The sequence below is a fragment of the Cloeon dipterum genome, chromosome 4, assembly GCF_949628265.1.
Source record: "Cloeon dipterum chromosome 4, ieCloDipt1.1, whole genome shotgun sequence".
Classification (NCBI taxonomy): domain Eukaryota; kingdom Metazoa; phylum Arthropoda; class Insecta; order Ephemeroptera; family Baetidae; genus Cloeon; species Cloeon dipterum.
Genome location: NC_088789.1, coordinates 19,867,903 through 19,895,203, shown reverse-complemented (window position 1 = coordinate 19,895,203; position 27,301 = coordinate 19,867,903). Strand labels below are relative to the sequence as shown.

The window sequence follows — 27,301 nt, the reverse complement described above, 5'->3', positions numbered from 1 at the left end:
TGTGTGCGTGTGCTGATGCTGCTGACTGTGCGGAAAAATGAAGCGTAGGCAGCGAGCGAGAGCGCGAGCTGAAACAAAAAAAAAACTCGCTCGTCTTTCTCCAGAGCTGACCTTTAAGCCCCCTTCACAGAGCACTTTTGGCCCTTTTTTAGCTATCCGCGGCCGGCCAAATTTGGAGCCGTGATGGCATAATGACCGTATAGGAGGTGAGACAACAAAACCTCGCGTTTTAATAAATTGCCGCCCTTTGGGAGCTGAAACGAGAGCTCTCACTTTGATATGCGTGCGTGCGAGAGGGACCATGTGAGGAAAAAAATGGGGATTTGCAATCTGCCAGGCTGCCTTTTCGCCCAGGATTATGTTTCATTTTTGCGTGAAATTCCATCCTGCCCTCCGGTGATTTACATTTCGGTGGCGAAACAAGTGCTCTCGTGTCGGCACGATGGCGAAAATGCCACGCACTGGGGTTTTATTTTACGGAACAACCACCGGATTGAAATAGGTTGCAGACATATCTAAAGATGCGTTGGCAAAATTAAACTCGTAAGAAAATGTAATTTCTTTAAAACAGCAGAATGAGAGAAAATAATTGAATTTCCTTTTGTGATTGTTCTTTTGTAGGGATTTGAGACGGTTTTTGGGACAAAAAATCGGCTTTTTAATTAAGGGTTTTGGTTTATTTTATTTCCATCTTTCATGTCAATTTTCTGACCATGAAATCAAAATATAAGTAATTGTGAATTATTTGCAATTATTATTTTCTTCAAAAATGGGTTATAAACATTTTTTTACTGTTTAGGGAATCTTACAGTCCGTAAACTATTTTGATCCAACTTTTTACAACCCTAAAGCTTAACTCTAGATTATTAAATATTTGTTAGAATTTTATCTAAAATTCAGCCATTTAATCGGACCTAAAACTTGAGCAAAAAAGTTCCTTTTACCGGTGAAATGACCGATATGAATGCAGAAATGCTCGACAAAATATTAAATCTGAGAATGTCGTAAATTTTCTACAGCTTGATAAAGTTTGCGTTGGATACTAGAAGCGACTAAATGGTTTAGAATAAATATTTCACCTTTTTCAACCAAAACTCATTAAAAAAGATGTACACATTTCAGAAAAAAAATTATCGCCCAGAGAAGTAAATGATTTTGAACATATTTTAAGTTTAATGTGAGTTCAGGGTTGATTTAAACGGTATTTGGCTCTTAGGACGGTTTTTAGTGTGGTTAGAAAGTCTTAAAGTTGCATAAATAGCACAAAACCAACTAACTTGATATCTAATAGTAAAACGAACTTTAGTTAAATCCAAACCCTTAATATTCCAGCGAGTATATTAAAAATGGAATTCTGAATATTGCTCCTCGTTCTTCACATGGAAAATAGAAGAGATTTCCACTCCCGCTTCAAAAATGGGGATAGAGGGAAAAGCCTTGCTGAGCAGATAATAATAAAATTGCGCCTATGCCACCGGAAAATTCTAGCTCTCTATATAGATATAAAATGCACTTTCAAACGGGAAATTAAAGCTCGTGTTACGAATAAAAGGGATAGAGTAGCATTAATTGGCTCTATTCGCTTGATAAAATTTCAACCACTCACTCATCACTCATGCAAATTAGCCATTGAGCAGTTCTCTGCAATTATTCCCTAGCCGCACACAGCCAAGAGGAAAACCCTTGGAAGAATGCCTGATAAAAGCAGCATTTTCTCTCGGCATTACCGCTTATAATTGCGCCATAAAAAATCTAAATGCCGCTCACGGCGGGAACAGTAGCGGATATTGCAACTTAAGTTGACGGTTAGTCTGGATATAAGTGGCGCTAACATCTTTTAAAGTCACTCGCCGTGCTGTTCCGAGTGCCGCGTAGGCAAAATAAAACAGAGGATAACGTCAGCAGCGAGAGGTAAAAGAGATTATACTAAATAAAGGCACTGCATGCAAATGACATCTCAGCGAAAAAAAAGAATACGCCCTCAATCCCTGAGAGATAAGCCGCCGTTGATAATCAGCTCCCGCCTCTGGGATTAAGGAAACAGTTTTTAAAATTAAATTAAAAATGTTATAGTTGTCAGAAAGCTCCTGACCTTTTTTAAAATTGTTAAGAATCAGGGACAGTCGACAAAAATAGTGTCCTCTGGGTTAATGCAAAAAAACTAAATGCCTTTATTAAAAGAAAAACTTATCTTCAGGACAAAATGTTTGTTATTTCTGTTAAGAATAAGAATAAAAGAAAGTATCCACTGTATGGTAAGTTACGGATATTTCTAGCTGTTTGTTTAGCAGCTGTGGAAAAACCGGACTTACAGAATAAAATAATGAGAATTCATGACTGTCTATAAACATAAATTGAATTCTAAAAAGTACTAACCTATGATGGTGACCGAAGAAAAGTTTCACCTTTTTCGTCAGAGAACGCGAATTCGGCGAAAATGTCTTTGTCTTTTGGATTTATTATGACTCGGAGAAGAGCACCCTTAACTCAGCTGTCGAGAAAACAAGCCGGGGGGACGCGCACCACACTGTGTCAGCAGCACCAAGGGTCGCGGCACAACTGCCGGCCGGGTCCTCGTCAGCCAGCAGCAGCGGCGGCGGCGGCGGTGGTGGCGGAGGGTGGCGACTGCGCCCGCCGCGCGCACCCCCTTCAGCCCCGAAGCAGAGCTGCTCGAGACGTGCACACGCAACGCACGCCGGACATGACAAATTGAACGCACTCAGCTCATGCTGCTGTCTAAATTAGCATCATCATTCGGCTGACACCTCGTTACTAATGAATTATGAATGCGTACCACCAAAATTACAACTCTTTTTTGCGATTTCTTTATGAGAGAGTCGTTATGTCGTAAAATTCGGTCAAAGTGTTTGTTTTTTCTATCTTAATCTTCATCGCCAAGCGGAGATGTTTTAGTATCCGCAATTTTAATTAGTGGATTTCCCCAAGAAGTAGATAAGCACTTCAATTCCACAAATTGCACTAAAGCAGGTGTATACGCGTCCTCGTTTGTAATTTTATCTTGGTTAACAATACATGCTTGAATATTTAAACGTAAATTCAGACCTGACCGCAGCCAAAACATTGTTAAAGAGGATTGATACTGCGAAATCCTGGAAATTCTTGTTGTCATCCCTTAACGATTCAGTTGAAGCCAAAATCGACTTAAGTAGCAATCTAAACTTTTGAGAAAAGTGGCTGCAAAGTTAGGATGCTTTTCAAAGGGTGAGAACTTTCTCCTGACTTGAAATCTTATTTTATTTCACAACAAAGAGTTTTTCTCTAAACGGTATCATACGCTGTTAAAGAGTTCTCGAAAGGGAAATCGAAACCTGCTAAGAATACGTGGTCGCAAGCGCTATAAATTTTGGAGTAATTGTGAATTTTTACTGTAGCAATTTTTGATTATTGCAAATTGTAGAATACACTGTTTATCGATCAATTGCTTATTGCATCCAACAATTCAAATTATTTGTCGCCCTGTGTCTATCCATTTTAAGTCAAATTTGTCCTCTATTGGAGCAAAAATTTACAGCCCCCTAAAAACAAAAATTTGGCTCGTGCACGCAACTTAACAAAATCAACAAACTTACGTATTTTTCAAGTTAAAATAAACATTTACTCGCTCAAAATATAAACAAAAAGAATTAAATTGTATTTATTGCTAAAATTATTATCAGTGTTAAGGATGAGAAAAGTTCTGGAATTCCACCAGTTTTGCTGTGCTTGCGGACATTTCAGCAGATCTGACAACGCAGGAGATAAGCGTGCCTGGATCATCGGCAGCAAACGAGACTGATTTGCATAGGGAGGTGCGGGCATTCCGTCGGCAAATATTTGTGCACGCGGGTGTTGATTGTCGACGCGTTTCCCGTGCTGCGATGGCATTTCCGCGCGCGCCAAACTCGCACAGGTGCGCGGTCCGTCTGCAATCAAAGAGGCGCATAATTGAAATTACCCGGTACCCGGCCGCCCTGCGCTCGGTGACCGTGCAAATTATTTCCTGATTATTCAAATGGTGTGGGCGGACGAGGCGCGCGCGCGTGTCGGCACGACGGCAGCCGACGGATTCTTCGCTGGAATTGGCACGCGCTAATTAAATTTGATTTGACGGATCACGAAGCGCGCTGGCATTCAACCCCCTTATGGCAGCATCCCACCCATCCACCCTTCCGCGAGCAGCTGTCTCTGTCAATAACTTTGGGGCCAGCCAGCCGAATATTAAATGCGATGGTCTGCCTTTGCGACGACTTATTCTGCAAATAATTGCGTCTGCCACAAAGACAAGGCGATTCCATTCGATGAAATTAAAAGCCGGCAAACTCTAAAACTCCACACGAAATAATTGTTTTATATGGGCACTTGAAATTTCAGTCTAATGTCCATCTTTATTTATACAATTATTGCGTTTTACTAGACTATTTTTCAAATTTTAACGGATTTTTTTACCACCATTTGTTAAAAAGTTTAAAATTAATTTCATGCAATTTCAGTTTCAAATGATCTTTACTATGGTTCTGCAGGGCTATTTTTCCCCATACATTGCCCTATCCAGACAAAAAAAAATCAAAAAGGGACAAAATTATTAAAACAGAAGTGAGACATAATAAGTTCAATATTTCTTTAGGAACTGTTCTTTTCAAAGTTCTTTAAATGCACTAAAGTTTTCGTTAAGCACATGCAGATTCGGTGGGAGGTCATTCCACAGGCGGTAGCTTTGAACTTGAAAACAGTTTTCGGGCACTTCAACACTTACAAACGGGGCCAGCAGTTTCACTCGATGCGCTCTTGTCCTGCCAAACAAGTTAATGTTGTACATTGTGGTAACTAGAGGGCTCAAATAAGTTGGACAGTTTCCGAACAAGATTTTATGTGTCTGCGCTAACACAAGTAGATTTATCCTTTCTACAATACATTAAATATTTGTCATTTTTTAAAGAGAGAACAAAGTTTTTGTCTACGTTTAACATTTTAAATATAACGAATATTACATTATTCTGAAAATTTTTAGCTTATTTAATTGACAAGAACTGAGGTTGGCAGTCAAAATGAGGCGAGATTTTACATCCGTTAACAATTTTGAGTTTCAAACTCGTGAAGAAAAGGATCTCGTAAGTACATTTTAGAAAAATATAAATCTTATTGACATTAACTCTCTCATGTAGCTTACCCATAAATGAAACATTAAATTTGCTGGATAGTATCGAAGAGACCATTCCAGCAGTTGGTTATAACAGATAATGTGTTTTGGATGCGATTGGAACAGTTCTTGGGAGTCCATGAAGGCCCTTAAAGCTGGTTTTATTGTTTCACGTGGCTTCGGCTGTAAAATTGAGCTCTGGCCCAGCCCGGCCGGATGCAAAATACACATGGAGCCGAGCGCCCGCGGCACTTTTTCATCCCCCGGAGTCTTTTCGCTTCTTGCTCGCTCCGACTCACTCGCCGAACCTTAATAAAATTCATTATTTATCTTTGCATCATTGTTGGACCGTAGAATACGAGCTAGAGAGAGCCCTTTCGTATAAGAACAATTATATATACATGGTGAAAGCGAGAAAGACTGAGCAGTTTGGAGGCTGACGGTCATCATCTGGCAAAAAAGGAGAGTAATAAAAGTGGCTGCGGTGAAGGCAGGTGGAAGCGACGCGCTGACTTTTTCCTCGGGAAAGGGCTGAAACTTTCTGACGAGGAATTCAATTGGCCCAGCGAGTAAAATAGGACACAATAAAAAACGAGCAGATCGCCTGCCAACCACGCGAGCAGGTCCACACACACACACACACTCACAATAATAACTTTCTGTTGGCCACTTTTTATTCAACCAAGATTGGTTTTGGAACGCTCTAGACGCCTGAGGAACTATTTTATCTCTTCTCCTGACTGAGCTGCGCAATTTTTGGTACAGACAAGCAAACAATTTTGTAAACTTTTCTACTTGGAATCAAGACAAGGCTCATTTGCCATCGGCAGTTAAGTTTACGCTCAGTTTTGCTGCATAATATGGTTGGTCTTTTATGAAATAACTAAAGCCGGGAAAAAGGAAGAGGGCTGTGTTTTTTCGACTTATTTTTGTCTTGATTTTTTTAGTACCCTCAATTTAAATGGTATTTCGCAATTTTTCCGTAAGAAAATTGTCATTTCCGTCGTTGACTTGAAAAGGTTTAATTTTTAAGATATTTGTAGGTTTTTAGATATATTGTTCTGAGTAACCTACACTTTTATTAAAATTGGTGATTATTTTGTTATAACAAATTACCTATATGTAACAGATGGAAAGCAATTAACAAGTAAGTTAAAAATATCCTCAAAAATATTTTGGAAGGAAACCAGGTGGTAAAAGATACAACCCTGAACCAAAATGTAGCGGATGCTGAACAAATTTTTTTTTTTAAAACATTCTCACCAGAGGAGCGGTACTGCTGAAAAACATTATTCAACTTTGTGAAAAGTTTTTGGATCGCGTCCTAACTAATTTCTCTTCCCCCTCGGGCGACAAGCATTTTTTGTGCAGTTTGATGGCATGAACAAAGTTTTCACTCTCGGTTCTGAGTGTAAAACTAACTTGGCAGCGTCCTTTTCATCTTTCCAAATAAAGATGAGATTGATTTTCCACTTTTCGACCCACTTGCGAGAGTACTCGAAAAAGTCGGGAGATATAATCTCTGGCAGTCGGAGAAAGAAGCAGAGAATCTGGAGAATCGCAATCTGCACCGAAGAGCGAATTTATTTTCCATTATTTTCCTCCGCTCTTTCGAATCATCAGGTACGCGCAGCCTGCAGAATGAGTGACGCGCAATCCGGGCAGCAGCAGCAGCAAATCCTCTTTTCTGTCGGCGGCGGATAAAGCTTGAGCAGAGTCGAGTGCTCCGAATTTCTCCCGCGCGCACTGCTGTCTCGCGTCCCAAAAGTCGTCACTCGTTTCCCTGAGTGTCTCGCCGCTGCACGTCCTTGCCACTCTCACAATAAAAATAATGAAATTGTGCGCGCGCCCATGAAAATCAGCCAGCTCGCAGAAAATTTTAATCATATTTACCAAAGGCTGGCTGCCATTGAGCTGCATTTGAGCTGAAATTGGCTCGCCAGACTGAATGTGAGAGAGAGGGAGATGGCTTTGCAATCAGCGCAATCAGGTGATTTGCACCCACTGCTGCCGCCGCCTCTGAATTTATATTCGTCCGCGTCAATCGCGTCTGTTGCATACTCCCTTTTTTGCTCCTCGACTCTCGTCGCTGCAGCCGCCACACAGCTCGCTCGATCCCAGTCCAATTAAGCCGCCGTTTCTTTTACAAAAAAAGGGCAGCAAACTGATCACTTAACAATCAAATGGTTTTCAATTTTGTCGAGCTGCAGCAACAAGAGGGATGAAAATAGAACACAGTGAACGCTGATTAATCAATAATAAGCCTGTCAAAGGCACTGCCCTTGGATATTAACCGCACTACTTTCCAAGAAATTTTAGTAATTGGATAAATAATTGTTAATTATAGATCTCCAATCTGAGGGAATGCCAGGAAAACTAATTATTTCCCTATATTTATAAAAAAAACGCGAGGATCACCTAGCAACGATGATTTTATGTGGTTTCAGTGAATTGCGTCGTAGCAAGTTGACTGCAGACTACGATTAAATTAATAAACTTTAGGAAGCTCAGTACACTGGTATGACTTTCTCAATTCTATGAAAATTAAAATATTGTTGTTTAAATAAAATAGATTTTCCTCGGAGTTAGTCAGTTTTGTTAAGCGCCGAAAATATATTCATTTTAGGTTTTCCACTTTGAAAAAAGCATATTTTGAATAAGGTAACGTGAGGCGCATTAGTAACAAATTGCATAAATAATTATCGTATAAATATTTTGTTAAACAGGAAACAATTACACTTAGATTTATTTTTGTTCAAAAGGAAAAATTGAATACAAAGATGGTATGATACATTATTTAAGATTTTTCGGCAAGGAAAATTAAATTAAATTCGAAAAATTCATTGAAAACAAGAGACACTAACAACAAAGTTGATCCAGAACTGGTTTATTTCAGCCTATCCAAGGCCTCATCAGCAAACCTAGTTTTGAACCGTAAAATAGGCGTGTGAGTACTAGTATACTGTGAGTGATTCAGAAGATAAATATGTACAGTTTGAGATATAATTTTAGTTATAGAGAAAGCAGAATTCACTCTTTGAGATAGCTTTTCATAAACAAAGGATGACATTTTAATTACGTGACTTGAATAGCTCGAAACGGGCTGGGAGTTGTACAGGCGCCGACTTGCCACGCACTGCTTTTCACACCTTTCCAGAGGCTTTTAGAGTTTCAATAAAAGACCTCGGTGCGAGGAGGAGAAGAGATGGCCACATTGGGCTGGCCCAATCTCCGCTGCGGCCACTCGGACCCCATGTTATCCACTTGGTGGTGATATTAGGGACAGGGGAGCAATCATAGCTGTGCTTTGCAGAGGTTAAATAATATCATATAGTTTGTTGGAACTAGTTGAAGGAATGAAGTTTATGTTTGGAGGTCTGTCTAGAATATGGCAAGCCTCGAGGATAAAAACGAATTTAATAAAACACTTCAAACGGCAGTGAAACCCTCGAGCTTTTAAATCCGAGAGGGAAAGTAGGTGAGACACATTCCTGGCTCTAATTTCACGAGCCTTTGCGCGAGGGTTTTGGTCCTCGTCTGCCTTTTTATGCTGCCGACAAGAGCAGCGCGAGCGTCCAAGTTTGTCTCTGTGTGCGTGTTAGTGCAAAAACACGCTTCTCGCTCGTCTCGTCGTGTTTTTTATTTGATTACCGAGAATGGGCCCGGCGGAGGAGCGGCCGGCCTTAGCAATGCCAGCCACGTTCTCCACTTGGACCAACTTTCTTTCACGCGGTGGCGCCGGCGAATTATTGCAACGGCCGAATCAGTCCGTGCAGCACTAAGATTTCCACCCTCACCACCGCTCTGCTCTGAATCTCAACACTCACGCTCGCAATCTAATTAATTCTATCGCCCACTTGGCGCAGTTTGCTGCCTATTGCCAGGTGCTAATTAATTTCCGTCTGCTTTAAATTTCCGGAAGCTTTCCTGACCTGCTGTTTCGTAAATTTGCACAAAGTGGAAAAGTTGTGGATGGATTCTTAGCTGGGTTAAAGGAAATCTTGACAGGGTTCGCACTATTGTCCATCCGGTATTTTAAAGGTTGTTGATTTGCAAATTGCAAAAAACTATAATTTTTATTTCATTTCTGAACATTAAAAATATTTAATGAAAATTTTGAAAAATATAATTTTTACTTGCTTTCAAAGTGTTTAGCAGAATTCAAGATAAGAAGGAAATCTAAGAACAAAGAAAAACACAAACATGCATTAATAACATTTTTTGTTAACTACAGTTGAAAAGAAGTGATCTACTTTTCCGTTCAATTAATAAGAATATATAGTATAAAAATATATTACAAATTTTTTCTTCAGCTTCAAACAAACAAAAAATTGCTAAAAATGAGATTTTGCTCTTTTTATTATATTTGACATTTTGCAGTTTGTTTCATCAATTTTCCTTCCGCCCTTTAGCCGAACTCTGGTATTTTTCTTCCCTCTTTCCAAAGGGAAATTCATTCTCAGACATTTGCATATTTACATCATGTGAAACTGGTGACCTGGAATTCTGTCAGAAGAGTTTGCGAAATATTTATGTACTCGGCTCCGTAAGACCACTTCTTTCTCGAGCTGCAAATCTGAGAGGGCTTGCCTTGTTAAAAAGAGAGGCGGTTTCGGAACAATGTAGCACAAAATCCAGGCCCTCTCTGCTTGCCGCTCCTCGCGTTATGAAATTTGCATAAATCTCTTTCCACCAAATGGAGAGCCTTGGCCGCAAAGAACTTGGATTTGTGTAATCGGGGAATGGGGTTTCTCGAATAAAAGTTGTTTTTCGTCAGCAGGAATGATGAATTTCGAGAGGATTATAATAAGAACAGTCTCGACCTGAGGAAGAGATAAAAATTTTAGCGTTTGTTAAGCAATCATTGTGCTTTTTCCGTCTCTTTGAAGCTGTTTAAAGAGGATTGATACCGCAAAATCCTAAAAAAAAATCCTTGTTGCCAATGTATAAACGGTATAATCCATGCTCCAGCCATACTCAAAAATCCAGTTAAAGCCAAAGTTGATACTTTTTCCCAAACAATCGCCATCAAATATAACTCAAAGAATCTGCAATGGAAATATGGGAAGCGATGTAAATTTTGCCTAAGTGGACAAAAAAAACCACCGTCATTTTTGTTTTAACAATGGATTGAATTGTTGCACATTTTTAACAATATTTTGAAACAAACAATTTTTTGTTTTCTGACAATCAAGCGAACAATTATTTTGTTGAACTTGCCGTTAATAGTTCACTTCAGGGCGGGGCAGCAACAAAGAATTTTAATTGTTGACTTAAATTTAGAAGTTGATAAAATTGTTTGTTTGAATCGACTGCTCCTCGTTCTTCAAGGTGACTACAGGGACCAGCCAACGACAAGGAAGAGTGAATGAAGGAAATGATTATTTTAATAAAATGTACCTTTTTATATGTCAAATAAATATTTGAACATTATTTTCTATATAAAAAACAATAATTTTTTAGAAGTACCCTCTGCACTGCAAAAGGGCACTGACCAACAAGGTCCAACCATAAAAACCTCGAAAAATGTGCATAATAATTAAATTAGGACTGAGTCACTGTACGATATCAGAATTTGCTAAATTTCTCGGAAAATTCTATAGTTTGTCCATGGGTTTTTCGGGTTGAATTCCTCTATTCAGTAGGATCTATTCAACGGTGTGCAAATTATGGTCTAAATTTCCTCTCTAACTCGCCGCCTGATTTGGAGCCGGTTTTTCCGCAAATTTAAACAGCTTTGCCAATTTTCAGAGAATATTTAAGGTAAAGGTAAAAACCATTTTTTCAGTACGTCTCCACTTTAAAACTGTAACCCAGAGAAAAAGCTTTCCATTACCAAACAAACATAATCCATCTCTCACACTTCATCGTCTTAAGTTGTGTTCCGCTGCAGAGGAAACACGGGCTTGTTTGCGAGAAACGGGAAAAACGGAAAATCCGCGAGCGAACAGACAGCTCAAGCGTTTTAAGCTAAACCAACCTGTGAAATTAGCCCGCGGCTCTACGAAAGGTTTATTTTTATTTTTCCATTCGCACTTGTTTTTGCAGAGTGCACAGGAAAGTTTTGGTGTGTTTCAACGGTTAAAAAAAACATTGGTCACCGCGCGCTCGAACGAATTCCACCACCCACCGAAAATACCCCTTTATCATCCCTTCGATTTCCCATCAGACACACGCGCTGATGGGTTTCCATTGCCGACTCTTCAGATAATATTTGCCCGGTCGAAATTTACCCGCACTTGCGTCAAACAACTTTCAAGAACTAGGCGGCATGACTAGTCTTGTTTTCACCGCCACTCCAAACTCGAGAGAGTGCATGGTTAATAAAACTAACTTGTTCGACGCTCTTGGTTCTCTATTAGTAGCTTCAACAACTGTTAAACTCCACCGTTTCCTTGTGTCACTGGCAATTAGAGACTTTTCGTAGCATTGCGGAAATTTCCGGCTGATTAGCTTTGTGTGTAGGTATTTTTTGCTATTTGCACAACTTTTGGCACATAATGTTCTAACATGGTTAGAACTGAAGATGTTCTCATTTTTGTGCACGCCAAATGGCCTGTTTCTCCAGATTTCTCTTGTGGAAATACCCCCCAAAAAAATTAAGATGCACATACTACATGTAAATCCTGAACCAGTTTTATCAAAATCTGAAGCCATATTACTGCCACAAAGAAACGAGATTTCGCTCCTCAATTTTGTTGGATGATTTCGGTGGAGATTTTTTTCCTTTCACAGACAGAAATCATCATTTCCCGGCTGGAATTAAGAGTTGCGCCTCAAATTCAGCTGCGGCAATTAATCAGATCCTGATTAATCACTGCTGCAGACTGCTCTCGAATTTCTACGGTTTAATTAAATCTGAGCCGCGGGCCCTGAGGGTGAGATGAACTTGGATCCATCCAGTCACTCACTCGTGATGCACAATTACGCAAAGCGGCGGCGCTGATTTTCAAGCACGCTGTCAGAAACTTCTTTGTATGCTCGCTCATATCTTCTTGAACGAGAGTTTGTTCTATTTCAGCAGCGGCTTTGGTATCTGACAAGACTTTTAGGTGAGTAACCCGAATAACTTTGGAGTGTTTGTTAATTGGACTTAATGAATAGCTCCGGCATTATTGGAATTTGATTGCTTAATCTTGAATAAGTAAAATTAAACTCTTTTATATGAAAACTAACAACTGTAAAGTGTATAGTAGTAATTTTAAGTGGGTGTTCGACGGGAAAATGACAAATTAAATTAGACGAGTTTTTTTAACACAATTTGCACCTCTTTTCATTCAAAACAACTTTTTGAAAGTAGGTTTGATTAAATTCTCTTTAGACTGGTTGAAGATCAGTTTGAACTCTCCTCTCCTCGTTTTAATCAAAAAATTCTCCAGACACAATCCTCGATTTCTCTTGCCAAAGGGATTAGGGTGAGAACGTTATTGCTTTATATTTATATTCGGACCACGCAGTTTCTCATTATTTGTTGGAGTGTGAGTTTTGCCTCTGACTGATTGTTTTGCTGCTCTGAAAGACAAGGGTCGGCCGAGAGGAGATGTGCGTCTATTGTCACGCCGCCGGTAATCAATTCTTGCTGCGTTTGTGTGTGTCTGTGTGGCTTTTCCGCTTGATCAATAGTAGCGGCATGTTAATTAATTGTCGGCGAGTGGTGTTATCGACATGCTCTTGTTCGTCATGATGTGCGCGAATGGCAGCTCGTTCGACAAAGCTTCCGTTTATCGTTCCCCAGAGCTAGCGTATCGGAGCGTCTTGGTCATTAATTATACACGGAAAGGTTGGCGTTTGATTCCGGGCCGAAATATATATTTCGATTTTCCCCTCACACAGAGGCACGCATTTTCGGTTCGGCTACAAATTAAATTTGCAGGTTGCGACGAGCCGAGCACAACAAATCATAAATCAAACTCGAGTTAAACAAATTGCCGCGATACAGAGCGGCGATATTTCTGCAGATAGATACATTTTATGCTTGTGCCGCCTCATATTTCCTCGTCGGAGCGCAATACGTGCTTCTCTTCTGATGATTGACATATTTACAAGGAGCAGCGTGGTAATTTTTATCAAATGGAGATTTATTGCTGCACATTTGGCCCACGTACATACGCATTTCATGCCAAACACGGCGCTGTTTGTACCAGGGTGATATATTCATCTCGGAGATGATGTATTGAACGCATTTGCCGTCAAATTCTTCCACTCCGATATTTTTAACGCACAACATATTTAATAATTGGAATGAAACAAACGAGATTGGAAATAGCCCTTCGGTATTCCAAGTGATTTTTTATTTTCGTTGTTTTCCGAGGCTCAAATGCACGGTCCAGCGGGCATTTGTCTCTTTTGTATCGCCACTCGGGCCGTGGAAATCATTAAAAATGCTCGGCACACCGTGCTATCTGCGCTGCAGGCCACACCAGCGCCGGCAAACAATATCTACGAACACATACACACACACGACTTTATTCGAAAGGGAAAGAGAGCGCGAACGCCTCGTTGGCGCGTAAAAAATAATTGCGATGCTGCGCTTCCTACAAACGGCCGTCAGCGATTCACGCAAAAACACGTCTGGTAAAAAATAACTCGGGTGGCGGTCGACGGCAGCTGCTGCTTTTCTTTCTCTTTCGTCTCCATTACGGCTCCCGCGTGGCACCTAAAATTTAAAACTGTATGCAACCTGTGCAACTGGCGTGTTGTGCACAATGCCTACGCTTGCTTATTTTTTAATTATTTGTATTTAAAATGAAGATAAATATTAAATTTTTCTTTTTTTTCTTTTTTTTTAATTTAAAACCTTTAAAACTAACTAATGTTTAGGAAAAAAGGGAAATGTATTCATAACAATTTATTTTTAAATAGGTACTATAACTTAAGACTCTCCTAGTTGGCAAATTTTGTGAACTAATTCTTTGTTTATCGCATTCCCATTTAAGTTCTACTCAATAATTAAAAATTTCCTTATACATTCGATCTTCACAAATATTTTTTGCTATATTTTCTTCTAAACTTGCAATTTGGTTCACTGACACTGTTTGTCATTAAGGTAAGAGCGCACAGGTAATCAAATGGCGCACGCACACACAAATTAATTCTGTTTATTGTGCGTGAGCAAACAAGGTGTGTGCTAACGGGTGACACGCATCGAGCGGTTATTAGCAAAGTTGGCCGTCTATGCAGAGGGAAAGCAAAGGAAACGAGCAGCCCGCGGCTATCAGCTCGCCGGCCAAGCCAAACTCCTCAAAGCGAGTGGACCGGACTGCTTTGATGGCGCAGAATGAGCAAGACTTTAGAGAGGGTTTCAAGCTCGCAGAGACAAAGTTGCTGCATAATTATCGTGGATATCTGGATGCAGCACAACTCTCCTCGCAGAGTAAGTGTATTTATTTTTTTAAAAAATTACAGGAAAGTGAGCATTTCCCAAGGTTTTTTTTTTAATCTATGCTCAGCACATCCCGTGGGCAATGTGCTCACCGGGTTTCAAAAACACCGTCACAAGTGGATCAAATTATGCTCGAGTGGCCGCAGAGGAGCTTGGGCCCAATGTGGCCACGCTTTCTCCTCTACGCAACGAGTTCTTTTATTGAAAAGCCACTGGAGAGGTGCGAAAACCAGCAAGTGGCGAGTCCCAGCCCGTTGAGCTATTTGGGCATTTTGAGTCACACAACTAGCCCCCCTTTTACCATCTCTGGCGTTTAGAAATCGTAACTAATGAATTATGTTTGGCTCCTCTTTCAAATAAAGATATTAAAATCTATTAAAAACAAGCGAGATTATTATGTTGCGAAATATGCACATATAACGTCCACTAATATTATCTGTACTTGCCTAATTTAATTACAGACTAAATTAGCTGAAAATTGGCATATTTCTGTCTCCGGGCACAAAGCACATTTAATGATTGAATATTTATCAAAATTTATTCGACAATTTCAACGGGAATGTTCTGCAAAAATGTGGTTAGCGTTAATTTTGCATAGCCAGGCACCAAACGCTAGCATGCAAATTACTTATGCAGTTTAGATTGCTCCCACTGGCTCGATGTTTGCTCCAGCGCTTCGGCCCCGCCGGCAGTGTCTGCTAATTGAGATGTACATACGGCGGGACTATCGCACGCATTGTCTGCTGGGCCAATTACATTTGCATATTGAGAGATCGGATCCAAAATAGGAATCCAGGCTGACCTCAGCCCGATTCATGCGCCCCATTTATTACTCATGTGATGCCTATGATTGAAGTTTGCGATGCGTTGAACCCTGGCAACACTGGATTTTGTAATCATAATCAACATGTCCACCGTGCTAGTATATTAATTTCGTGTTGATACAAAGGCAGAACGCTTGCACGGCAAACACGGTACAGCACAAATTTATTGACACTGCACCCAAATGAATTTCACGCTTCAGTGGAAGAGCTCATTTTGCACCGGATGTTGGATGAAATTCAAATTCACAAACAAATATTTTTCTAAAGAAAATCATCACTTCAGTTCATTTTTAGGGATGCATTCAAATTCGTATTAAAAATTAAATTTATTATTATTATTATTCATTTATTCATTTTATTGGACACCATCGGTGTACAACTAAAGCCAATTACAAATTTATTTATTATAACGGAATGCTTGTGATAAAGTTAAAGGTTTTTTGACACAGTCTAGTAAATGGTACATACTAGAAAGCAAAGAATCACAATAAATACATTTACAATTAGCGGTGACTTCGAGATGAAAACATTTATGTGAACAGACGAGGAAATGATAGCCATGAAAAGAATATCTAGTTAACATAGCCCTGTCTTTACAATTTGTATTAGTCCAATCCAAATTACACATAGCAGGGGTTTCAAAAAATTTTGGGTCAATAGATTGTCGTTTAACATTCATATTATTCAAAAACTTCTCAATTAAATTTATAATTTTGGATTTTAAAGACGAAGATGAATATTTGTTATGTCTGCGTCCGATTTTCAATTTGGCATCTAATGAGCACGATCCGATCAATGCCGTTTTAAGATTCTACACTAAAAGTGATATTAACTTTAAAATAATAACCTAAAATTCTCTCTAAATCGTTCAATTTTCTGGAGAATATTGTTGACTAATTTTTTGTATGGTTTTTGATTAGTTTTTGAGAGACTGTATGCACCTGTAAATTCTTACCAATTTACTCAATAAATTCCTGGAACAAGACAAAAATACCATACCTTTTACTAAATACTAATTAAGAAAGACACTCTGCTTATAATTTAATATGTATCCTCTTGCTGCCTACATCAATAAGTGGCATATACAGATCGAGGTCTCTAGGATTAATCTGGAGAGTATTGCAGCGGCTTATAGCAATGCTCTTAGCGCAATTAATTTCATAATTAATTGCCATGGTGCGTCTAGAGGGAGACAATTCACAGCATCTGCAACGGCTAGGTTCATTTTCCACTTTGTTAGCTGACTTTCTGGATGTTTAATAATAGCGGCGCGGCTGGCGCATTGACCCAAATGCCCATTTGCATGAGCAGCCGGCTTCGCGCACACAACTAATCCAACATCCTAAGCAAACATCCATTTCAATGCTCCAACAGCGCAGAGTGCAGACTGAATTTCCGGCATATACGCGCAGAACAATTGCGGATATACCTATTCGACATGATTGCGGTTTCGATTGGCGCCTCCTACGGTGATTAATAATGTCAAGAGTCGTGCGGCGTGTAAACAGCATTTTCGTCCTCTCGCAGCCCCCTAAACTCGCGCAGTTCAATTAGAGGCTCCATTGGATGCCTCATTTGCTTTGACTAAACAATTCAAGCTTAATCGGGTGAGCAGGCAGGCCTGTTTTGTTATTATTTGTACCTTGTTATTCCGGTACGCAAGTCTCTTTGATGCTGATTTTCGAGTAAACGAGTTTCTTGCCAAGGCTGAAATTTGTCCTTTGTGATTGGGCCCGTAATTGCATCATTATTAAATTTAATGACTTCAATTAATTCCGTTGAATCTCTGCAAATCGTGGGTTGGTAATTTTATACGGTTCCGAAGCCAATTTCGAAAGTTCTGCACACTTTTCTTAACAATTTTCATACATAGTTGTTGATTCTTTTATAAAAATAGTGAAAAGAAAATTTAATTTTTGATTATTTTCGACAACAATTCGAAATTCTGGACAAATGACTGGAAAATTTACGTCAATTACATAATTAATCAAAAATCAAGTCCATTACACACAAAATACATTTTCGGATGAATTCCATTTTTGTCTTTGGATTAATTACTGTCGGAAAAATTCCAGTCATTTTCCAACATTTTGCACAAATTTCGAAGCATTTATTTCGAACAAATTCTTTTCAGACAAAGTATGCCACCCCAAAATTACTGCATAAAATAATTTGTGCAGAAGACTCGTTCCCTGCTGCTCTTCGCTCTCTTTTCCCAGCCATTGACGACGACAGAGAAAAAATTGCAGAAGGGGCCTGCTGGGGTGAATATATCGGGTAAAAGCTAACAAGGGAAGCCGAGCACAAAGGTCCAGCGAGTCTTTGGCTGCCGTCATGTGTGTTTCATCTGGCTGGAGTTGAGAGAGCGAGACGAGCAAAAGAAAGGTTGACTGAGTTTAATAAAAGGCGCAAAGCCACTCGACAGAACTCGCTGCTAAGCCGGTCTGTGTTCCTTTCTCTTTTTTATTCTTATTTATCATTTTGAGCATGCAGTGAATAAAAAGGTGTGAAACGCTCTTCGATCTAGCAGCTTAAATCCAGTTATCTTCAGAAGTCTTGACTTAAAAAGCATTTCCGGCGCTCGCCAAGCGCTATAAACGCGAAAACGCGCATCTGCTGCCAAGTGCCAAACTACTTTTTCGCCCGCAAGACAAAAACCGTTTCGCAATTTCGCTTGCGTGAAGATGAGCCAACAGGCATCTTTCGGCTCTCATACTTTCCGCAACAGCAAAATAAAAGGAGAGGAAATTCGGACTGCGTCGAGAGTCGCACCTGCCATAGCGCCAGAAGCTGAATTCTGCGGAAATAGGCCACGTGCTGAGAGCCGCTTTCGCAACGCCATCAGTAAACAAGGTCGTTTTCGACGGCGGGATGGATTCTGCTGAGCTGAGAATCAAGTTTCGGGGGTTGCACCCCTTAAAAGCTTTGCGAAACCGACGGTCTCAAGTGTGCCACACGCCAAAGTTTAATGGAGCATACCAAATTCGGCGTTTTGCCCAGATATAGGTGTGCGCGTGTGGCTGCCCACCGGGACGTCTGGCTCTGCTCGATTGCGGATGCGTGTGCCCCCTCGGATTATAAACCTTAGGAGAAATACAAGCCCCTGCATAAATCACTTTGCCTGAAATGTTAATCAAACTCAAAAATCCACCAGTGGACAATTGGCTAAAACACTGTCCACAGGTTTTCCGAGAGTAGCCGGACTTTTTGTGACGCTTTGTGGAGTAATTGAAATCTGAAATCCCCCTTTTTCACCATTGGAAATTTTGTTTTGCTTTGATTTTAAAATTTAGAGTTTCTTGCTCACCCCTATAAAACTAATATTAAAAAATACCCATTTTTGTCTCACTTTACACCGCAGTCAGAAGGGAAAATGCATTATCTTTATTTAGGCATAATTTGATAACAGTGTCAGTGACGTTTATACTTATCAAATTTATTTACAAAAGCTGATACTTTGTTTTATAACTTGATTACATTCTTTTAGTAATTTAACTGCCAACATTTATGCCACTTGACTTTTTTATTTACTATATTATACACTTATAGTTATTAGAGTAGTTTAAAACTTAGATTATGAATTTTCATGTCATAATTTTCACTAAAAAATAAATTTTTGACCTTTTTTAAAATATCCTCTAGCCTCTTACAATTAGAACTTTTCAGGACATTTTATTGATGAAAATTAAAATATTTTCTAACGTTTAGTTTAGGAAAAATGGACCTTTCTAGCTTTTTTTTGCTTTTTTATGAAAAGTTGCCGAAAACGTTGCAATCTTTCCATTGACATGCGAATTATGAGCTAAACTTCCTTTCTGGCGAAATATAAATCATGAGTTTCCATAGGCGCTTGGTTAGTATGGAAACTTTGGAACCGATTTTCTCAGGAATTTAAACGGCACCCGCGGAAAATTTATCTTTTTTCCAATTATCAAAGCATTGTGGCAAAGGTAAATATTTTTTGTAGAATTTTACAGGGCTCCTCCGCTCTAAAAAATTTATTGCACTTGCTTGCTGTTTTTTCGCCGAATATCCAGCCGTGGAAAAAATCATACGGTAGTACTATTATGCAAATAACCCTGAAAAAATCAGCAGGAATTTTAGCCAACGCTGCAGAATTGGGGCAATCAGCTAAATTGCCGGCATCACTCTCGCTAATCAGCGTGTCGACTAGTTCTTCCTGCACGCTTTTGTTTCTCGGCAACAAAGACCGCACGCACTCTCTTAATATCGGGGCACTTGCTAAAGTATGCGCTGCGCGGCTGGCCCACTTTGCTCACCTTCCCCCGCCGCCGCCGAGAGGCCAAAGTTCGAGAGTTATGCGCCCATTGTTGGCCGCTGCACAAAAGCGTCGGCCCCTTGCCGCTGTCGAGAGCATCAGAGCCGAGACCGAACGACCGACCCTCGGTGCACCAGTCGCAGATTGAGCACCCTCGTGGATCGTCGGGGTGCGTTTGATGACACGCAGCCAGGGTGGCTTTCATTCACGACGGGCTACACTTCTTGTCTTCCCTTCTTGTCACCCTCGCTCCCTTTGAATTCGCGCCTGCGGTAACCAACTTGCGCCAAGTTTAACCAATATCCGGCCACATTGTCTACTGCGGTAGTGATGAAAGATACATTTCACATTTCTAGTATAAAATGTGCACGATGAATTGATTTATTGCCTGTCATTTTGCTCGAATTTAACAAATGTCCTTTGTAAAACGGAGGATTTTTTTGTGTAATACATACTACATTAATTTATACCCTTTTAGTTTCTGAATAGATGCAGATTTATTTTATTTCTTTTTAATACCATTTGCATAAATTAATCGAGCATTCACCGCCCTTCAACATTTCTGACAGCACCCTCAAATAATGCAACTTTTCACAGCCACAATTAGTATTATAATCACCATAATTAACGTATGCATGTAATCCTGCTCCTCCAATGTCGAAAAGGTAATCAACCTGATGAAGTTCGCAATTAATCAATGATATTCGTAAATCACAATATTACTTTTGTCTGGATGCTAGTGTACTCATCAAACGAAACCCAAGTTTTTCCGTCGTATCCAACGTACTGCATTGCAGTCGAGTCATACTCCACAACCCAATTTTTGTTGTTTTTATATTTCTGACAGATCTACAAATATTGTTAAGACGACTCATTCGTTCACTGCGTTTAATTTACCTCGTCATATGTAATAGAAGCCCTGCCATTCGATTTTGAGATCTCCTTTTTTGGATCCTTTACGTTGTACGAAGCAGAGGAACTCGCAAGGGTGAAAATTAATCTTCTCAGAACTTGATAATCATTGTTCACAAACTGTGCAAAACCATTTATCCACTCGATCTGTAAATTATTTTATACAAAAAAATAGTTCAATAACAAGAGCTTAATACTTACCAGTTTCCGTGGGGAATGTGTAAATCCGTTAGGTTCCCGTAATTCGTGAGTTTCAATAATGATATAATCTACCCATTTAATTATTTCACTGAAGTAGTTGCCTTGTAGATGAATTTTAAATTAATAATAAAATTAAAATCAGCTTGAACTTTACCCAAATAACTGTACGCTGATGGCATGTGCAACATGAGGTAGATAAAGACCTTTTTCCCCTCCATACTGTTGTTCAGTTCATTGAAAAAGGCGACGAGCTTCCCTCTTGCATTATTTTTGTCTTTTGCACTCTGCATCCCACAGACACCCTGTGATAAAAAAATTATTCCTTGTCTCCAAACGGAAAATCTTTTACAGCCGGACAAGAGGGTAGCATCCACATTATCATCATGCCATCCAATTTGAATCTGTCCACAATACCTCTCAACTGACTCACAAATTTTTTCGTCAAGTTTGCATTTTGCGAAATTTTGTCCAAAGTATCGCCAACAATGCCGGTACTGCTCATGTACTCGCCAAATCCCATCGCACAAGAAATGCCCATTGCTTTTGCTCTGTCAATATTAGCCTGTAAATCTGAAAATCTGCTAGGAAAATGTATTTTTAATTCTAAACACAATTTTGTTACCAGGTACGCTTTTCTCGATTACTGTCACGTCACTGGTGGCTTTATTGAAAAGGATCGGCGCGCCAAAGAAAACATAATCGCACAAAGCAGCTTGCGGATTTAATAATAATCCATCAAAGGCATTGCACGTGAGTACTTTGTTCTTTATTAAAGGTTTGAACTCTGATGTGCAATTCTTGCTAGATGCTTTAAAGGGAAAGTCCAAAATTTTAATTGAATTAATTTATAAAAATTTGCTCTCTCAACTTACGAGCTATGCCAGTTCTTGAATTATATTTGCACGACTTATTGTTAGTCGCTTTGTTGGCAAGACCAAGACAATCATAAATACAGTGCCGAATTAAATTTTCTTTTGGAGCAAAAAATGTAATAAATTAATAGGCTCAATAATTATTTGTACTTCTGGTTTGCGATGTTGCCAAAATCGATTCATCCTTTAGGCTGTATGCGTAGAAAGCGTGAAACTGTTTATCTATTAAAAATCGAAAAGTAGCAATTCCTATAGTAACTCTTACCGTCATGAGCCAAACGTATAATTTTATCATTTTGTTTCGAAGCCATTACACGAACTGAAAACGGCCAGCATCGAAATATTGGCTCAGGAAGTAAACATCAAAAGCCGTGGTGTGCAGCACGGATTTTTGCGGAAACAACAAGTAATGTTATCATCCGCTCAATATTTGGTAGAAGAGGAATCTATGCACAAAAGTGTTTTTAGTTTGTGTAATAAATTCTTTTAAAAATATTAAATATCATAGATCAGTTACATTAATTGTTTTGGAAATTTTCCAATTATAACTATTTCAGTTAAATTAATTATGTAGTGCAGTTGTTTATATATGATCAAAAGTTTACATTTTGTGACAGTTTGTTGGTTGGCAGTGCACAGTCCGGATGGTCGGGAATCCTCATGGTCGCAGGTGGGATGAGTTTGTGGTGTCCGGTCGCAACCGCACATGTCGAAAGTTTCTGGTCTTTAGGCCACCGCAAATTTTGCTACAAGGCCGCTGCGGAAGGGTCGCTGACAATCAGATTTGAGATACGAGAAGTTGCACAGGCATATGAATCCCTAAGGCTGAATCAATTTTATTTTCATACGACCAACTTACATAGGCCAAAAAAGTGCACAAGTCAGGATATTTGTTTAATATAGGACCAGGCGGTTTTTTTGTTTTGGTTTTTGAAGTAGCACACGTACCATGAATATTTAAAACATGCAGCCCTTTTCAGTCCTTCAAATTTCGCATAAATGAAACAAAAAATGTATCGTGTTATTCCATGCTTTTAGAAAAATGGCCAGATTCAATATTGGAATGCTATTTTCCCTCTACCAAACAAATTGATGCATGCGTAAAAGCAGATATTTCGGAATTGCCACATGCCTCTTTTCACCACAGAGACTCTCAACTCAATCACCTGGAGAGAAATCCGCGCGCGTGTGAACGCTCTTGCTCGATCGTGCGATATGCGTGAATTTTGGCCAAAACAGTGCCACCAGGGAGCGAGTGATTCCGTGGTGCAAATCGACGCCGCTTGGCTGGCATCGAGGCTTCGGAAACTGCTCCTCAACACATTCGGCGTGTTCGACTCAACGCTCGTGACTTGCGCTCAGGGGAAATCAAACTCGCAGAAAAATCGAATCCATCTCGCCGGTTTTTTTTGTGGCTGTCAGGGAGGTGGGGCACGGGGCCGGAAAATCCCCGTTACCTGTTGCGGAAAGGACACGACGTAATAGACGAAAAGGACGCTACGCTGGCTTCTCTGGCGAGCTTTTAGTCAACAATGTATCGTCTGTTGTGCAGATAATCAGGGCTGGGATTTTTAGTCGATTTTCAACTTATTTTTGGTGCCAATTTAGACGGGACGAAATGTCACGGGTTGGAGGAGTTCATGAAAAATCGGCCAGAAATCAGTCTTTATTAGAAGATTTTGCGCCATTCATTATTATTTGACAAAATATTTGTTTCGTGGGTTTTACAGGACAATTTTGGAAAACTTTAAGACCTCAGTATCGTATAGCTATTTTAAAAAAGCGAGGTTTGAATTCCTCTCGCTGACACCGATCAAACAAACACCAAATTTGAAGTCTCTGGTCGAGGTCACTGCTGTTTATTTTGGTTTCTGAACAAAAATATTGGTATGAGATCGGGATTTTCGAATTTAGTGAATTTTGAAACTGCTTAAAAGTTGTCTCATGACATGTGTCAAAATTTCATAGCATTTCTCTACGATTTTGAGCAAGGTTTAGGTTTTAAGATGAATTGTAGGACAATTTAACACATTAAAATTAGGACGGTGGAAGTGAGGCTAAAACGTCTTTTAATTTGAGCTCATTTGAAGCTTTAATAAAACTCAGATGTACAGAATTCCCAACCCTAGGGATAATAATGCGTCACTTGGAGCATTTTCCGTGCGCCATTTGAATAAAAAAGCAGTAATCCTAATATAGGAGTGTATATAAATAAGTTTTTCTTGCTTTTGAATTCGCTCTCTGGAAGATTTTTTGGCACAACGTTAGACCCGAATGCCATGTGTTCGCATTAAGTGTAATAAAAGCCCTGAGTTTTTCATGGCTGTTGTACAAGTTGTAATGCATTTAGGTGAAACATAAAAAGCGAGCATAAAACAGCAGTGCCGGCAGAAATATGGGGCACATTATATCATTCAGATGAGGAAAAGTTATAATCGCGTTATCCAAAGAGAATGAGCAATTTCATCTCCATCACTGTCCCTCAAGTGCGATAAATTACATACTCGCGGAGCGTGTCCCTCGTCGTATCTTTTAATAAGCACGCGCTACGGCGAGAAACAAGGCAATAAAACGAGGAAGAAGCAACATGATGTTGAAAAATACCCACGTACACACTCTCCGCACCACTCGTCGTCTTCGTTGTCGTCGTCGTTGGCGGCGCGGAGAATAGCGAAACAAAACTTTGTTGCCGGGCCCGATATATGTAGTGTGTGTGTGTGCGACAATTTTCTCTTTGTCCCTTTGCGAAATAAATTTGGCCACAGTCGCGCGGAAGAAAGAGAGCTGCCTCAGACGCTTCTCTTTCCGAAAATGTGTCAAGAGCAGATGGCGAATTTGTTTCTCATCGGACACTCGTTGCCGCCGGATTTTTCCCTCGGGCCACTTTCTCTGCTTTTCTGCCTCGCAACAAATTAAGTTTACATTGCGATTGTCACGACAGAGACGACTAGAATTGCTGCAAAAGGGAAACTGCTGTGCGAGAAAATCATTTGAATTTGTGCGAATCGTTCTCTCGTTGAATTCGGTGTTAAAATGGATCAGACTAAAATCGGGACTAAGTTTTTACTCTTTGTTATGAAATATCCGAAATGTCATAAAATCACAATAACACAATAACACAATATCACAATAACACAAGTAAAGTTTTTTTTCGATCAGCACAAAAATTTTGATTTTAATTATTTAACTCGGTAATTCTGTCCAAATCTCTTCAGCTGTCAAGAGAGTGTCATGAAGATTCGAGCGGGGTGCAGTTTTTGTTGATCTGATGGTCGGTTAGAAGCTAAGATTTGGTGAAAAATTGGTTTTGTTTTGGAAACACGCTTAATAAAAAACATTGTGCCAAATAAATCTCGGGCTCCAAGAGACGCATGCCATTATACGTGCTGATATGAGTAGTTTCAGCGTTATAATCACTAAATATTCCGAAGTGCAGCAGAATTCAAAGGGCAACAAATTCAAATTGTAAAATTTTAAGTTTCTTAGTTACAGAGCAAAAAGGGGGTTGAAGGGTTGACATCTTAAGACTATTTCGGCTATCTAAGGGAGATTGGAACTAGTCTAGCTGTGTGTGGCTTTTGATAATTTGGCTATTAGAAGCTGAGATTTGGGCTTGTAAGCTTTTTTTATTGAAACCCCTAAAAAGCAACAATTTTGTAGTTTCTTTTTTTAATAAAAAGTTTTCCCAATTGATGAGACGGGTTGAACGGTGTCCGAATGTTTGTTCAAACCTATTTGGAGAAAACTCGGAAATTCCATAACTCGAAATTGGAGTGTTTGTAAAACCCGCAAATTTGGGAAAGTTGTGATTTTTCAATGGACTCGTCGCTCAAAAAGGGCCTAGATTCAATAAAAAGAAAATCATCAAGCGCCTCAGACCCCTGCTAAAACTTAATACCTTTCATGGGCATAATATATGACTCCGAAAAAAGTAATTAGTTTGCAAGTCAAATAAACTCGATGGTTCAAATTTCAATATTTGCAAGCACTCCTGGATTGCAAAGTCTTCGTGCTTTTATATTTACGTTTTTTTAGTGGCCTCAGAGAACTCTGCTAAAGAGAAGGGTTAAAATATTTATAAAAATGCAAACTAAGTGCTTCCAGCGCGTTAATTTAGAGCCATAAATTGAATGAAGACTCCATCTCTCGGATCTCAATTATGCCGAAAGTTAATAAATTGTTTCGCCGCTCATCAAGAGGCGCCTTTAAGTTTTTACACTCGAGATAAAAAGCTGCATGGCGCGGCGGCTGCTGTGTAATCCCGACAGAGCAATAAATTTACGGCCCTTTTTATCTGGCGCGCGACGCTTTTTACTTGTAAAAACCGTACTCTTCACAATAAAAACAGCGAGAGGGATCGTTCGATCGCAAAATATGACTAGCCGTTCAACTCGGATCAGTTATTTAAACAGACCTCAGAATGCGATGCACAGTTTGTTTAAGCGGAAAATGGGCATCATTATGGCAAGCACTTGAAGCGGATTTGAAGGAGAAGCAAGAGGTCTGCTTCTTTAGAAAACGAAGAGCAAATAAATCGCCGCATTTATCAGCCAATCGCATTTAAATTCGCAGAGCCATTGATGATCGAGGGTCCACTGCTCAGAGTTTTGGAAAAGCAAACAGTGTGTGGTGCGCCTACATTCATTCCCGACTTCAAAAAGCCTCATTTGGCATCACAATGCAGCCGTGGCAACCATCAAAGGATTTGACTGACTGGCGAAAGCATACATACCAATCAAACAACCGCTGTTTTATATTCAAACGGCAGCCTTTGCTGTCACTTCTGCCTCATCAGCCTCTGGCAACTGCGAGCAATCGATCTCTCTTTCCTTTCATACCGGCGTTAATTAAGGAAAAAGCAAAATGAGGGTATCACCCAGAATATCAAATGTTCGAAATTGATAATTTCAATAAGGTAGAGAGTTTTGATGCTGCTTGAATTCTATCAAAAGTAAATTTATATGTTGAGTTTAAAGATTGCTCCTATCCTCTATTTTGTGTAGTTCTAAGACATTTTGTAAGCGCTATTTTTGAGATGTGATCTTCACATTACTGAGTGAGCACAAGCCGATTATTCTCCTGAACTCATCATTTGCATAAGCCTCTTTGTGTTCAAATCCACCAATAGATGGTGCCACCGGTTACTTAATATTTTTAAGGCATTGCCGTTTATTATAAAAATGGCTTTTTACGTTTCTTCAGCGATTAGCTGAACCGATTTTTGGTCTAAATAAATTATTTTACGTTCAAAATTAATATGTAACAGCAGGCTAGAGCCGTAAATCGTAGCAAAAGTGTTTCAAAATCGTGAGTAGTGCCATTGGTTGGTGACTTTGAACAGTTTTGGCTTAAGTAACTTGGACAGACTTGTAATCTCAAAAATAACATAAATTTACTGTAATATATCTGATTGATATTTTTTTGCGAAATCCTGTTTTAAGGTGTCTGATAACTTCTGTGTCAGAGGTGTTCTCCATTTAAATCTCAGAAACAAATTATGCAGCTTTTCATGGGAGTGTTAACAGCCCTCGTAGCATCTTTCTTTGTGACTTTATTTAATAAGATTGCAGGACGCTGTGAATGCGAACACCCTTTTCCTCATATATGCGAAGTTGTCCCCGCGCAATCAGGTCGGCTGGAGACCTCGTCAAGATCTCTCTGCATGCTAACAGCGCAGTTTGAAAAGCAAGTACT

At 39.6% G+C, this 27,301-nt stretch overlaps 2 protein-coding genes across 3 annotated transcripts in view; both read right to left on the bottom strand.

The window, feature by feature from the left end:
- The window catches only part of LOC135942068 (neuroligin-4, X-linked-like), a 193,652-nt gene extending 191,088 nt beyond the window's left edge, over positions 1–2,564 (bottom strand). For both annotated transcript variants that reach the window (XM_065487982.1, XM_065487983.1), the window contains exon 1: positions 2,377–2,564. The gene's annotated coding sequence lies outside the window, so the exon portion shown is untranslated. The remainder of the gene's footprint in view (positions 1–2,376) is intronic.
- Positions 2,565–20,134: 17,570 nt separating this feature from the next.
- LOC135942425 (probable chitinase 10) lies at positions 20,135–21,948 on the bottom strand. Its single transcript, XM_065488542.1, has 10 exons — positions 21,873–21,948; positions 21,758–21,821; positions 21,608–21,706; positions 21,358–21,543; positions 21,085–21,305; positions 20,890–21,037; positions 20,736–20,836; positions 20,520–20,681; positions 20,346–20,471; positions 20,135–20,296 (listed from the first exon to the last, which is right to left on the bottom strand). Exons 1-10 carry the CDS (start codon positions 21,900–21,902, stop codon positions 20,135–20,137), a joined length of 1,299 nt encoding a protein of 432 aa, XP_065344614.1. The 5' UTR covers positions 21,903–21,948.
- Between the last annotated feature and the right edge of the window lie 5,353 nt (positions 21,949–27,301).

What these genes read in the sequence shown, in the direction of transcription:
- LOC135942425 (XM_065488542.1), bottom strand. Translation starts at nt 21,902, where the DNA reads ATGATAAAATTATACGTTTGGCTCATGACG. An exon ending in TGCTACCCTCTTGTCCGGCT is followed by an intron (nt 21,038 to 21,084) that starts GTAAAAGATTTT and finishes TTTTTATCACAG; the next exon opens with GGTGTCTGTGGGATGCAGAG. An exon ending in CACATTCCCCACGGAAACTG is followed by an intron (nt 20,682 to 20,735) that starts GTAAGTATTAAG and finishes AATAATTTACAG; the next exon opens with ATCGAGTGGATAAATGGTTT.